The sequence below is a fragment of the Oncorhynchus nerka genome, linkage group LG23 (genome assembly GCF_034236695.1).
Source record: "Oncorhynchus nerka isolate Pitt River linkage group LG23, Oner_Uvic_2.0, whole genome shotgun sequence".
Taxonomy (NCBI): Eukaryota; Metazoa; Chordata; class Actinopteri; order Salmoniformes; family Salmonidae; genus Oncorhynchus; species Oncorhynchus nerka.
The window spans coordinates 45,118,689-45,132,679 of record NC_088418.1 but is presented as its reverse complement, the minus strand read 5'-3'; the positions used below and the strand labels follow the sequence as shown (position 1 = coordinate 45,132,679).

At 44.4% G+C, this 13,991-nt stretch overlaps 1 protein-coding gene across 1 annotated transcript in view; it reads right to left on the bottom strand.

The window, feature by feature from the left end:
• LOC115106914 (synapsin-3-like) overlaps window positions 1–12,976 on the bottom strand; it is a 132,196-nt gene extending 119,220 nt beyond the window's left edge. Inside the window, exon 1 of the mRNA XM_065008400.1 lies at window positions 12,557–12,976. Coding sequence (XP_064864472.1) covers window positions 12,557–12,948 — 392 coding nt within the window. The 5' untranslated portion in view covers window positions 12,949–12,976. The remainder of the gene's footprint in view (window positions 1–12,556) is intronic.
• Between the last annotated feature and the right edge of the window lie 1,015 nt (window positions 12,977–13,991).

Below are 13,991 nucleotides of genomic sequence, written 5' to 3'. Positions count from 1 at the left end.
CTTGGGAACACCTCTCAGAGCCTGTGGCCGGAAAGGGGAACACTGGGTGAAATCCCGAAGAGGCTTTTTAGGGCTTTCATTTTTGCCAAACTCAGCAGAAAAGTATCCTGGAGGCGTTGAGTCAGGCAAAGAAAGAGTGGGAATTGTCACGTTATCAAACTCTGGGTTTTCATGTATAATTCTGCATAGATTACCACATTGTTAATACTGTTATGTTTTGTGTTTCTCCTTGCCTTTCAATGTCTAATGTGCTATCTTTCTCCTAGGAACCAGAAGGAGATAGTTGAGATGGAAGGAGTCAACGGCTCCAACGGACATGTTATTCTCAAGTGTTCTATGAGAAATGGAAATAAGAGTGTGCTTGGTGTGATCATAGATCAGAGGCCATACGTCTCTGGGTTTGTATATGTCACTGTGAATGTTAGGCATGTTTTTTTTTTTTTTTTTTTAAATGGTTCATGATTTATTATTATTGTTTGTCCATTTATAAGTCATTTCCATGTTTATGTCATGTTGAACATTATGGAGTTAAAAATGTTCAAAACGGGTGACTGATGGATTCCGGGTTCTAACTCCTAAACTCTCAAACTTGAAATAGGGTTAATTATCAGGTATTCTATTGAAATATCGAGTGCTATGGTTTAGAGCGCGTCTACACCAGAAGTTAATGGGTATCTGTAGGAGGAAGGTGTATGGTGGGTGCAATTAAGCTTGGAATGCACTGAGTGTAGGGGAAACAATCGTATGTGGCAGGCACTGATGAGGCGAGAGAGTCATGGATTATTGACGAAGGAGGTCGAGGTCAGGTCACGTTTAGGGAGAAGGAAAGGTTTATTGCCCGTAATCATTTTATTTCCTGCCTAGCAATAAAGATGCTACGTTTAGCGAGAAGGAGGAGACTCCACCCAAAGTGGGGTACATATACCACCACTATTTGTAACCATGTCCTTGTCTGTTCAGCTGTTCTATCCTTTGGGAAGAATAAACTTGGTTTAAGCTTTCATAGTGTCCGGCAAGCTCTTACTCTGATAATTAGAACCTAACACCGTCTATCAATGCATCATAAAAAATGTTTAATTCTCATACTTGGTTAAGATATTTGGGTAATCATGGATCACTAAAGCTTTCAAGTTTCAATGTCTGTATTACACCACATGATCCCAAGGCTTGAATATAGGTCAAATGGTGTTATTAATAACTCATCTTGATACGGAATTAACCTGGAATTAAAGCACATCCAAACCAGATTATTGCAGAGGTACCGACAGAGACAAAGCAGGAAAACATTGACCAATTTCAATAGTTCCATTGTCTACAAAATGAAACCTGGGAGTTTGAAACGAAACGGCGCACCCGTTTGTGGCCTCCCATCAGACAAACATTGATCCTGAATTACAAATGCAGCTCTTTTTTTGGTTCCCTAGTGGGAATGGATGACTGTCATCATAAGGTTTTATTGTGGTTATTTATCTTATGGCCGTTCGCCTGATGTCCGGGGCAACCTTCTCCAAGCTATCGGTTTGTGTTGCCTATAATAGTTTTTGCTCCAGATAATATACTTGTGTTGGCAACCGTAGCAACAATAAAAGTGCCGGGAGATTGGATCAATGTTGATTTATGGAGATGCAGTAAAAAAAACAAAGCATGTGAGGACTATTGGAAAGCTTAAGGCAGCCAGAAAGTGAACTTTTCATGAACTACTGTACCTTGCAGACTTTCAGATGGGAGTCACGGATTTAAAGCCCTAGATTTCACCTAAAGCCATGATCTACTACCTTATCTTAAGGGGTTTTATCACGTTTTCCATAGCATCCCTAGCAAGTGTCCTCCTCTAAAATAAAGAGATACGTCTCATTCAACACGAGAAAACGTTTACATGGTTTTCATTTGAACCCTGTTTGCAATGCCACCTGAACACCTACTGATGCATATATTGTGGTAGCTGACAGAAGGGTGTTGACCCAATTCCACTGGACCCTGTTAAAGTGTCTGCAAAATGACTATCAGAAAACTAATGTGGTAATGGAGGCCCATTCAAACACTTCTGGAGCTTTAAGTTTCCCCTACAACGCCAGCCAACTGCATGGAATAGAATGGAGACAGACAGACAGACAGACGGTAGCGGGAGGGTTCACAGAGAACTGACATCTGTCGTAGCACTACACGGCCATCAATTCATCCACACATTAAACTGAAGAGAGAAAACTAGCATGCCTAAATGCACATTCGTACACATTGTCTTTAACAAATAGTAAGGAGGGGGAAGAAATCGGCACCATGATACAGACATGTTGCCAAAGCAGCAGCCAAATATTTGGCATTTAAAGGCTTTTACGAGTTGTACTTCTCTCACAGGGGTATTGCTCAATAGTTAAAAGGTTGAGCTGCTGCTATTCTCCACTCTTACTCCACCTTTGATTTGGTAGCCTGGTCTCAGATGTGTTTGTGCTCTCTTGCCAACTCATATGGTTTTTGTCAATCTGGCAAGGCGCGTCTATTGTACTGAATTACAGTGATATAAAGAGATGATGATAAAAAAGAGAAGAGCCTCAAGGGACAAATTACACCAAGTGTGTAGGTCTACATGAAAAGGGCCATGCTGCTACCGCAAAGCTCAATCTTTGATGGTGCACTGCTCACTCTATACTGAGTAAACAAAGTTCATCCCCATGTGTTTGAAATTACAACAGAACAAGGCCATGTATGTGCCACAACAGAACAGATCTGTATTGTGGTGGCAGACCATATAGGCGTTCACGGGTAGTATTGAATGGTCAGAGGTAACCCAGGGAGCAATGCTCAGCACAGGTACAGATTCACTCAGATTTTTCCAATAGGTTATCAGCTAGCGCCACCTGCTGTTCATAACTCAGTGTTACTCTACACAGAGATGCAGTGAACGTGGAGAAACACATCAGCGCCCAAGTAGGTTGTGATCTTGTGGCAAGTGGACTACAGTGCCTCAGTGTGGCCAAAAATGAAACACCTCAGTTTTCATATGGTAACATCCCAATGCTGTTTATATCAAACACTATGCATGAAAACACTTTTTTAAGACCTATATTTATTACAGCCTTTTACCAACCATTGCCACACATTACCAACAATAAAGAGAAGACTGCATGGTTGACACACAAACATAATGGTATGTTTGGTAAAGGATTCACTCACGTTCTCACTGACAGCTTGTACTTGAAAACATGCACTTAGTATGTTCACTTATAGACCTAAGCTTAAAATGGATATGGTGTCTGGGCAAACGGATATGAACACAAAGGTCCACTACACTGTACATACGAGGGACGTCTGCTGTACCGTGTATAACTAGGTCAAGACCAACTTTCATTGGAGATGCTTAACCACATTTCTTTTGACATTGTATCCAGTATGTTTGTTTTTGTTTTTATGTTTGGCTCATGTCTGCACAGAAGACCTATGAAACATTCATACTAGATGCTGTCAAACTGAATCTGAACATGCCTCATTAACAAATGCACTGTTTTTTTCTTCAGTCTGGTTGCAACTCAGAAGCTAACCAGCTAATTAGCTACTAGCTATTTAGTCATTGTCAGCCACTGCTAGCGGCCTTTACCTTCCGCACAGGCACCAGACGTTTTTTTAGCCTGGATAATACTTGCCAGCCTGCCAGTATCGGACTGTTTTCTCCACTACAATGCCGGATTCCTGCCGTAAGCCCTGGACCATTACTCCTGATCATCACGGCTAGCTAGCTGACACCGAGTGACCCAGCCCCGAAGCTAGCTCTGAGCCAGGCCCACCTCCCGGCCTACTCAGTGATCACTCGGCTACACAGCTGATGCCTCCTGGACTCTACCCCAGCACGGCTAGAATCCACTACTCTACCGGATCCTTGCCGTAAGCTCTGGACATTTGCATCGGCTCATCGATGCTAGGTAGCTGCTACCGAGTGGCTATAGTGGCTAACAGCCCTGTGGCGAACACCATTTAGCCGCGAGCCAGGCGCATCTCAAAGCTAGCAAACGAAATTACTACAACTACAATACCTCTTTCGTCATCTGGCCTAGACCCTTTGTCGACATGACACCCTGCCGTACCACCAAGACTGGTCTGCCGACGGAAGTCTATCCGCTGTGCCCTCAACCGGCCTTTGCCAGACGTCGGAGCAGAAGCTTCCACTAACCCCGACCTGCTAACTTTAAACGCTGTGTCTCCCATATGCTAGCGTAGTAAAGACTACCCCGTGGCTTCCCTGTTCCATCTATTGCTGTTCACTGGACCCTATAATCACTTGGCTACATAGCTGATGCCTGCGGGACTGTTCATTAATCACGGTACTCTGTTTTGTTTATTTTTTGTTTATCTGTCGGCCCCAGCCTCGAACTCAGGCCCTGTGTGTTGTTAACCGACCCTCTCTGCCCATTCATCGCCATTTTACCTGTTATTGTTGTTTTAGCTGATTAGCTGTTGTTGTCTTACCCATTATTGTCTTAATTAGCTCTCTCAATTAACACCTGTGATTGCTTTATGCCTTGCTTTATGTCTCTCTCAAATGGCAATATGCCTTGTATACTGTTGCCATGGATAGTTATCATTGTTTTAGTTTAATGCGGAGCCCCTAGTCCCACTGAACATGCCTCAGATACCTTCTTTGTCCCACCTCCCAAACACGAGGTGACCTCTCCCAGCATAACTAGCGCGTCCAGAGATGCAACCTCTCCAATCACTCAGTGCTTGGGTTCACCTCCACTGTACCCGCACCCCACCATACCCCTGTCTGTACATTATGCCCTGAATCTATTCTACCACACCCAGAAATCTACTCCTTTTATTCTCTGTCCCCAACGCACTAGACAACCAGTTTTGATAGCCTTTATCCATAACCTCATCCTACTCCTCCTCTGTTCCTCGGGTGATGCGGAGGTTAACCCAGGCCCTGCTTGTCCCCAGGCACTCTCATTTGTTGACTTCTGTATCCGAAAAAGCCTTGGTTTCATGCATGTTAACATCAGAAACCTCCTCCCTAAGTTTGTTTTACTCACAGCTTTAGCACACTCCGCCAACCCTGATGTCCTTGTCATGTCTGAATCCTGGCTTAGGAAGGCCACCAAAAGTTCTGAGATTTCCATACCCAACCACAACATTTTCCGTCAAGATAGAACTGCCAAAGGGGGAGGAGTTGCAATCTACTCCAGAGATAGACCTGGAAAGTATGACAGAACTTTGCAGGCTATGCCCAAACAGTTCAAGCTTCTAATTTTAAAAATGAATCTCTCCAGAAATAAGTCTCTCACTGTTGCCGCCTGTTATAGACCCCCTGTCAGCTCCCAGCGGTGCCCTGGACACCATATGTGAATTGATTCTCCCCCCCCCCATCTATCGTCAGAGTTCATTCTGTTAGGTGACCTAAACTGGGATGTGCTTAACACCCCGGCAGTCCTACAATCTAAGCTAGAGGCCCTCAATCTCACACAAATCATCAAGGAACCCACCAGGTACAACCCTAAATCCGTAAACATGGGCACCCTCATAGATATTATCCTGACCACTTGCCCTCCAAATACACCTCTGCTGTTTTCACTCAGGATCTCAGCGATGACTGCCTCATTGCCTGCATCCGCTATGGGTCCGTGGTCAAACAACCATCCCTCATCACTGTCAAACGCTCCCTAAAACACTTCTGCGAGCAGGCCTTTCTAATGGACCTGGCCCGTATGCTAGCGTGGAAGGATATTGACCTCATCCCGTCAGTCGAGGATGCTTGGTCGTTCTTTAAAAGTAATTTTCTCACCATTTTAAATAAGCATGCCCCTTTCAAAAAATGTAGACCTAAGAACAGATACAGCCCTTGGTTCACTCCAGACCTGACTGCCCTCGACCAGCACAAAAACATCCTGTGGCGGACTGCCCTAGCATCGAATAGTCCCCGCAATATGCAACTTTTCAGGGAAGTCAGGAATCAATACACGCAGTCAGTCAGAAAAGCGAAGACTTGCTTTTTCAAACAGAAATTTGCATCTTGTAGCTCTAACTCCAAAATGTTGTGGGACACTGTAAATTCCATGGAGAATAATAGCACCTCCTCCCAGGTGCCCACTGCACTGAGGCTAGGTAACACTGTCACCACCGATAAATCCACAATAATCGAGAATTTGAATAAGCATTTCTCTACGGCTGGCTATGCTTGCCTCCTGGCTACCCCAGCCCCGGCCAACAGTTCCAAACCCCCCGCAGCTACCCGCCTAAGCCTTCCCAGCTTCTCCTTCACCCAAATCCAGATAGCAGATGTTCTGAAAGAGCTGCAAAATCTGGACCTGTACAAATCAGCTGGGCTAGACAATCTGGACCCTCTCTTTCTAAAAATATCCACCACTATTTTAGCAACCCCTATTACCAGTCTGTTCAACCTCTCTTTCGTATCGTCCGAGATCCCCAAAGATTGGAAATCTGCCGCGGTCATCCCCCTCTTCAAAGAGGGTGACACTCAAACTGTTATAGAGCTATATCCATCCTGCCCTACCTTTCTAAAGTCTATGAAAGCAAAGTTAATAAACAAATCACCAAACATTTCGAATCCCACCTTACCTTCACCTACCTCCAGGTCATCTATAAGTCTATGCTAGGTAAAGCTCCGCCTTATCTCAGCTCACTGGTCATGATAACAACACCCACCCGTAGCACACACTCCAGCAGGAATATTTCGCTGGTCATCTCTAAAGCCAACAGCTCCTCTGGCCGCCTTTCCTTCCAGTTCTCTGCTGCCAAATAACTGGAACGATTTGCAAAAATCGCTGAAGCTGTAGACTTATATTTCCCTCACTAACTTTAAACATCAGCTAAGTGAGCAGCTAACCGATCGCTGCAGCTGTACATAGTAATACATAATAATGTGAATTGATGGGAAATGATGTAAAATATATCACTAGCCACTTTAAACAATACTACCTAATATAATGTTTACATACCCTACATTATTCATCTCATATGTATATGTATATACTGTACTCTATATCATCTACTGCATCTTTATGTAATACATGTATCACTAGCCACTTTAACTATGCCACTTTGTTTACATACTCATCTCATATGTATATTTTGCACTCAATACCATCTACTGTATCTTGCCTATGCCGCTCTGTACCATCACTCACTCATATATCTTTATGTACATATTCTTATCCCCTTACACTTGTATCTATAAGGTAGTAGTTTTGGAATTGTTAGCTAGATTACTTGTTGGTTATTACTGCATTGTCGGAACTAGAAGCACAAGCATTTCGCTACACTCGCATTAACATCTGCTAACCATGTGTATGTGACAAATAAAATTTGATTTGATTTGATTTGATTTAAATAGCCCACCCAATCTACCTACCCCATACTGTTTTTATTTACTTTTCTGCTCTTTTGCACACCAGTATTTCTACATGCACATCATCTGCTCATCTATCACTCCAGTGTTGATTTGCTGAATTGTAATTCCTCCGCTCCAATGGCCTATTTATTGCCTTACCTCCTCATGCCATTTGCACAAACCGTATATAGACTTTCTTTTTTTTCTATTGTGTTATTGACTGTACGCTTGTTTATTCCATGTGTAACTCTGTGTTGTTGTGTGTGTCACACTTCTTTGCTTTATCTTGGCCAGGTCACAGTTGTAAATGAGAACATGTTCTCAACTAGCCTACCTGGTTAAATAAAGGTGAATATTTTTAACTTTAAAATGTTTAACTCAAATTACATGTCAAAAAAGCTCCATAGTACATACTCAGTAACATGTGTCAAGGTCATCTGACCATCTCCTACAAATAATTATACAGTGGGCAAAATATCAAAAAGCACTGCCGAGTTGCCATAGGCAGAGTGTACTGTATAAAGCTGCAGGGAGCTCCTTAAGACAGCTGAGAGTGATTGACTCAGCCTAGAGGATCTACAGTAGATACTGAAGGGCTTCTTCTGCACGGCTTAATTACAGCTACACAATAAGATGAAAGGGAATGAGACATTTTGGGATCCCAGATGGCCTTTAAAAGGAAAGAAGAAGAAAAAATATCCTGCACACAGACTTTTAACACCATAGTCTGCTGGGACATGACTTAGTAATAATTCCAAGACCAGTCAGGCCTCCCTGTAGAATCTTAATGGAGAGCTAAGGGCATCAGCCAAGTTCGGAGGGAGAGATATTCTAGTCAAACTTAACGCATAAGAGTCTAAGCCAGTGGAGGATGGTTCTACTAAGCTATACAGAATTGTTTTAAGGTCATACCAAGGATCACTTCGCTATTTGGTTTAAAATTTTAAGACTCCTTGAAGTATCCCAAAAAAATACCCCAAAATAATTTGATGAAATATATTTTTGGGCTTACTGCTATTAGCCAATACAAACGCATTAAATAACAGATTCACTACTTGGAACAACAGATTGTCCCCCCCAAAAAATCAAAAGGAAGTTTGTTCTGAAGTGTCTGTCCTATATCTGCGAGATATAAGAAAGATCAGGAAACATACTTGTATTTACCCTCTTCTTTATTTTACCGTCCGAGTAGACCTTACTGTCTGAGTAGACCTACAATTGACCAGAAATACAGTAAATCAAATCAAATCAAATTTTATTTGTCACATACACATGGTTAGCAGATGTTAATGCGAGTGTAGCGAAATGCTTGTGCTTCTAGTTCCGACAATGCAGTGATAACCAACAAGTAATCTAACTAACAATTCCAAAACTACTGTCTTATACACAGTGTAAGGGGATAAGGAATATGTACATAAGGATATATGAATGAGTGATGGTACAGAGCAGCATACAGTAGATGGTATCGAGTACAGTATATACATATGAGATGAGTATGTAGACAAAGTAAACAAAGTGGCATAGTTAAAGTGGCTAGTGACATAAGAATGCAGTCGATGATCTAGAGTACAGTATATACATATGCATATGAGATGAATAATGTAGGGTAAGTAACATTATATAAGGTAGCATTGTTTAAAGTGGCTAGTGATATATTTACATCATTTCCCATCAATTCCCATTATTAAAGTGGCTGGAGTTGGGTCAGTGTCAATGACAGTGTGTTGGCAGCAGCCACTCAATGTTAGTGATTGCTGTTTAACAGTCTGATGGCCTTGAGATAGAAGCTGTTTTTCAGTCTCTCGGTCCCAGCTTTGATGCACCTGTACTGACCTCGCCTTCTGGATGATAGCGGGGTGAACAGGCAGTGGTTCGGGTGGTTGATGTCCTTGATGATCTTTATGGCCTTCCTGTAACATCGGGTGGTGTAGGTGTCCTGGAGGGCAGGTAGTTTGCCCCGGTGATGCATTGTGCAGACCTCACTACCCTCTGGAGAGCCTTACGGTTGAGGGCAGCAGTTGACCAAACAGCCCGCCAGGATGCCTCGATTGTGCATCTGTAGAAGTTTGTGAGTGCTTTTGGTGACAAGCCGAATTTCTTCAGCCTCCTGAGGTTGAAGAGGCGCTGCTGCGCCTTCTTCACGACGCTGTCAGTGTGAGTGGACCAATTCAGTTTGTCTGTGATGTGTATGCCGAGGAACTTAAAACTTGCTATCCTCTCCACTACTGATCCATCGATGTGGATAGGGGTGTTCCCTCTGCTGTTTCCTGAAGTCCACAATCATCTCCTTAGTTTTGTTGACGTTGAGTGTGAGGTTATTTTCCTGACACCACACTCCGAGGGCCCTCACCTCCTCCCTGTAGGCCGTCTCGTCGTTGTTGGTAATCAAACCACTGTTGTGTCTCCGCAAACTTGATGATTGAGTTGGAGGCGTGCATGGCCACGCAGTCGTGGGTGAACAGGGAGTACAGGAAGGGCTCAGACGCACCCTTGTGGGGGCCCCGTGTTGAGGATCAGCGGGGAGGAGATGTTGTTGCCTACCCTCACCACCTGTGGGCGGCCCGTCAGGAAGTCCAGTACCCAGTTGCAAGGGCGGGGTCGAGACCCAGGGTCTCGAGCTTGATGACGAGCTTGGAGGGTACTATGGTATTGAATGCCGAGCTGTAGTCGATGAACAGCATTCTCACATAGGTATTCCTCTTGTCCAGGTGGGTTAGGGCAGTGTGCAGTGTGGTTGAGATTGCATCGTCTGTGGACCTATTTGGGCGGTAAGCAAATTGGAGTGGGTCTAGGGTGTCAGGTAGGGTGGAGGTGATATGGTCCTTGACTAGTCTCTCAAAGCACTTCATGATGACGGAAGTGAGTGCTACGGGGCGGTAGTCGTTTAGCTCAGTTACCTTAGCTTTCTTGGGAACAGGAACAATGGTGGCCCTCTTGAAGCATGTGGGAACAGCAGACTGGTATAGGGATTGATTGAATATGTCCGTAAACACACCGGCCAGCTGGTCTGCGCATGCTCTGAGGGCGCGGCTGGGGATGCCGTCTGGGCCTGCAGCCTTGCGAGGGTTAACACGTTTAAATGTCTTACTCACCTCGGCTGCAGTGAAGGAGAGACCGCATGTTTTCGTTGCAGGCCGTGTCAGTGGCACTGTATTGTCCTCAAAGCGGGCAAAAGTGATTTAGTCTGCCTGGGAGCAAGACATCCTGGTCCGTGACTGGGCTGGGTTTCTTCTTGTAGTCCGTGATTGACTGTAGACCCTGCCACATGCCTCTTGTGTCTGAGCCATTGAATTGAGATTCCACTTTGTCTCTGTACTGACGCTTAGCTTGTTTAATAGCCTTGCGGAGGGAATAGCTGCATTGTTTATATTCGGACATATTACCAGACACCTTGCCCTGATTAAAAGCAGTGGTTCGCGCTTTCAGTTTCACGCGAATGCTGCCATCAATCCACGGTTTCTGGTTTGGGAATGTTTTTATCGTTGCTATGGGAACGACATCTTCGACGCACGTTCTAATGTTTGCACACCGAATCAGCGTATTCGTCAATATTTCCATCTGACGCAATACGAAACATGTCCCAGTCCACGTGATGGAAGCAGTCTTGGAGTGTGGAGTCAGCTTGGTCTGACCAGCGTTGGACAGACCTCAGCGTGGGAGCCTCTTGTTTAAGTTTCTGCCTGTAGGCAGGGATCAGCAAAATGGAGTCGTGGTCAGCTTTTCCGAAAGGGGGGCGGGGCAGGGCCTTATATGCGTCGCGGAAGTTAGAGTAACAATGATCCAAGGTTTTACCACCCCTGGTTGCGCAATCGATATGCTGGTAAAATTTAGGGAGTCTTGTATAGACATTGTTAATGTTGTAAATTACTATTGTAGATGGAAACGGCTGATTTTTAATGGAATATCTACATAGGCCCATTATCAGCAACCATCACTCCTGTGTTCCAATAGCACGTTGTATTAGCTAATCCAAGTTGATCATTTTAAAAGGCTAATTGATCATTAGAAAACTCTTTTGCAATTATGTTAGCACAGCTGAAAACTGTTGTCCTGATTAAAGAAGAAATTAAACTGACCTTCTTACAGGCTCAAAAAGGCCAGAAACAAAGACCTTTCTTCTAAAACTCTATTCTTGTTCTGAGAAATGATGGCTATTCCATGCGAGAAATTGCCAAGAACTTAAGATCTCGTACAACGCTGTGTATCACTCCCTTCACAGAACAGCGCAAACTGGCCCTAACCAGAATAGAAAGAGAAGTGGAAGGCCCCGGTGCACAACTGAGCAAGAGGACAAGTACATTAGAGTGTCTAGTTTGAGAAATAGACGCCTCACAAGTCCTCACTCAACTGGCAGCTTTATTAAATAGTACCCGCAAAACACCAGTCTCAACGTCAACAGTGAAGAGGCGACTACACTGTATTTCTGATCAATTTGATGTTATTTTAATGGACAAAGAATGTGCTTTTCTTTCAAAAACAAGGATATTTCTAAGTGACTCAAACGTTTGAACGGTATTGTACATGTTTGTGAGAGTCCCACCTTTCCACCTTTTTCATATTAGTGTGTAGCCCAAACTGTTTGGAAGCTACAGATAGAAGGCAGATGGGCTGTCCTGACTTCAGACAAGTGCCACAAGACACTTGTGGGGGTCGTAGAGCAAAATAACAATAGTTTTATAGTCCAAACCGTTCGGACGCCACAGACAATTCTATGAAGAAGGAAAAAAACGATTTTCGGGATGCCTAATGGTCTGACAAACACTGCTCTAGCGCTGTCACATTTCACCGCAGATGTGGAAGATTTAGACGCAACAAAACAGATATCGCTTCAACTTTATGGGGATGTTTTATTTTGCTACTTCGATTACCATGGAGGCGCAGACATCAACTCCAGGGATTTAAATAGACCTCCAATACCATGCATGATTGTTACTTGCATCTAATTGGTGCCATCTCAGCAGTTCCCTTTCTGAATTGGTTTCACTTTATTAGTACGACTAATGCTGCATACAAGAATAGACTTTAGCTATTTTCTGGTAAATTCCATGTGCTGTCCAAGTGGACAGAGGGTATGTGAAACACTGCTTGAGCACAGTGCATTTCATCCGAATTCAAATAGGTTGTTTTTACTTTACTGTGATATCTAGTAATACTGGCGACATAGCCTAGGCTTGTGTAATATACTGATGTAGTGGTCACTTTCATGGGAGAGAAACATACCAGTCTGTGTGCAGATCGTCGATGACCAGTAGAATCTTGGGCTTCCGTATGACAGGTTTGGCGGGCGCTGCTGGTGCAGCTTCTGCCACCGCCGCTGAAGCCTTGGCTGCTGCTGCGGCGTTCTGTGCCAACTGGGCGGTCTTCACCACGCTGGAGAAGGAGCTGAGGAAACCCCCGGGGGTCGGGGCCGGGGGCGGGGCTGGGGCCGAGCTTGAAGCCGGGGCCTGTGGTGGCAGGCTGGGGGGCGTTCGCCTCTCCGTGGCTGGAGAGGCGGGATTGGAGGTGGAGGAGGGCGGGGTAGGGCGAGGCCCACTCTGCAGGTCCATCATGTAGCCGTTGGGGAGGTTGGCCACAAAGCTGCTGTCGGACAGACGCCTGCGTAGGTAGTTCATGCTGACTGGTGGGTCGGTCGGTCAGGCCAGCTGGACGAGGGGTAGACAGTGAGATCCGAGAGGGACAAAGGAATGGAGAGAGAGATAATAATAATAATGATACATTTGTAACAATAATAATAATAACAATAATTTCTGTTCCCTCGGGCACAATACAACACTCAAATGTTATATGCTACTGTAAATGTGAAAACCAACGCTTCTCATATAAAAATGCATTTGGAACAGAAGGAGTATGGAGCAGTAGGCAGCATCATTGGTGCAGCATTGATGTCAGCTTAGCTCTCATAGGAACACACTGCGCTATAAAACGCAGCCAGCCAGCCACCAATCATTCATGAAGAAGGAAAGTAGGATTGCGCAACCCTGTTGGAACCACAGTGGCAGCCTCAGAAACATGCATATAGATGAGCAATTGCCTTAGGCACAGGAGGCGGCAGGCTGGGGGAGGCCGGGGGGATTCACATTCACAAACCCAGTCAAACACACCTAATGCATTTTGAATCTGAATCTAAACAATGGCTTTACATGTTGAACTAATAGGCTCATGTTAAAGGGGGTAGTCTAGGTGGGATCGACTTGAGGGCCTTGATACAAGCCTACTAGGAGTCACTCAATCACCTCATGGTTTTAAAATCTAACCATCGACTCTATCTGCATATTAAACAGTTGGTACAGTACTAGTATATGGTGCAGCCTCATGTCAGGAAGGATGTAGGGAGAGGGATTCGCAATTCAAACCTGGTTTAAGGAGACTGTAGCTGCCTTAATGCATTTTGAGTCTAACCATCAAAGTGCTAACAATCTGCTTTGCATCCAGAGCGGAGGTAGTGTGATACTGGGCTTGATATAGAAGAACGTCACTCAGATCAGCTGCACTGACTAAGAGGACAATGTAGAGGCGTGCTGATTAGAGTGAAAGCTTGAGTTATGACACTTTGAATAAGCCTCAGAAGGGGGCTGGGTGGGAGAGATAAGGCATTTTGGGGGATGGGTTTGCTGACTATCAGACGCTGATTGATACAGAATTTGATTGTGTGGGT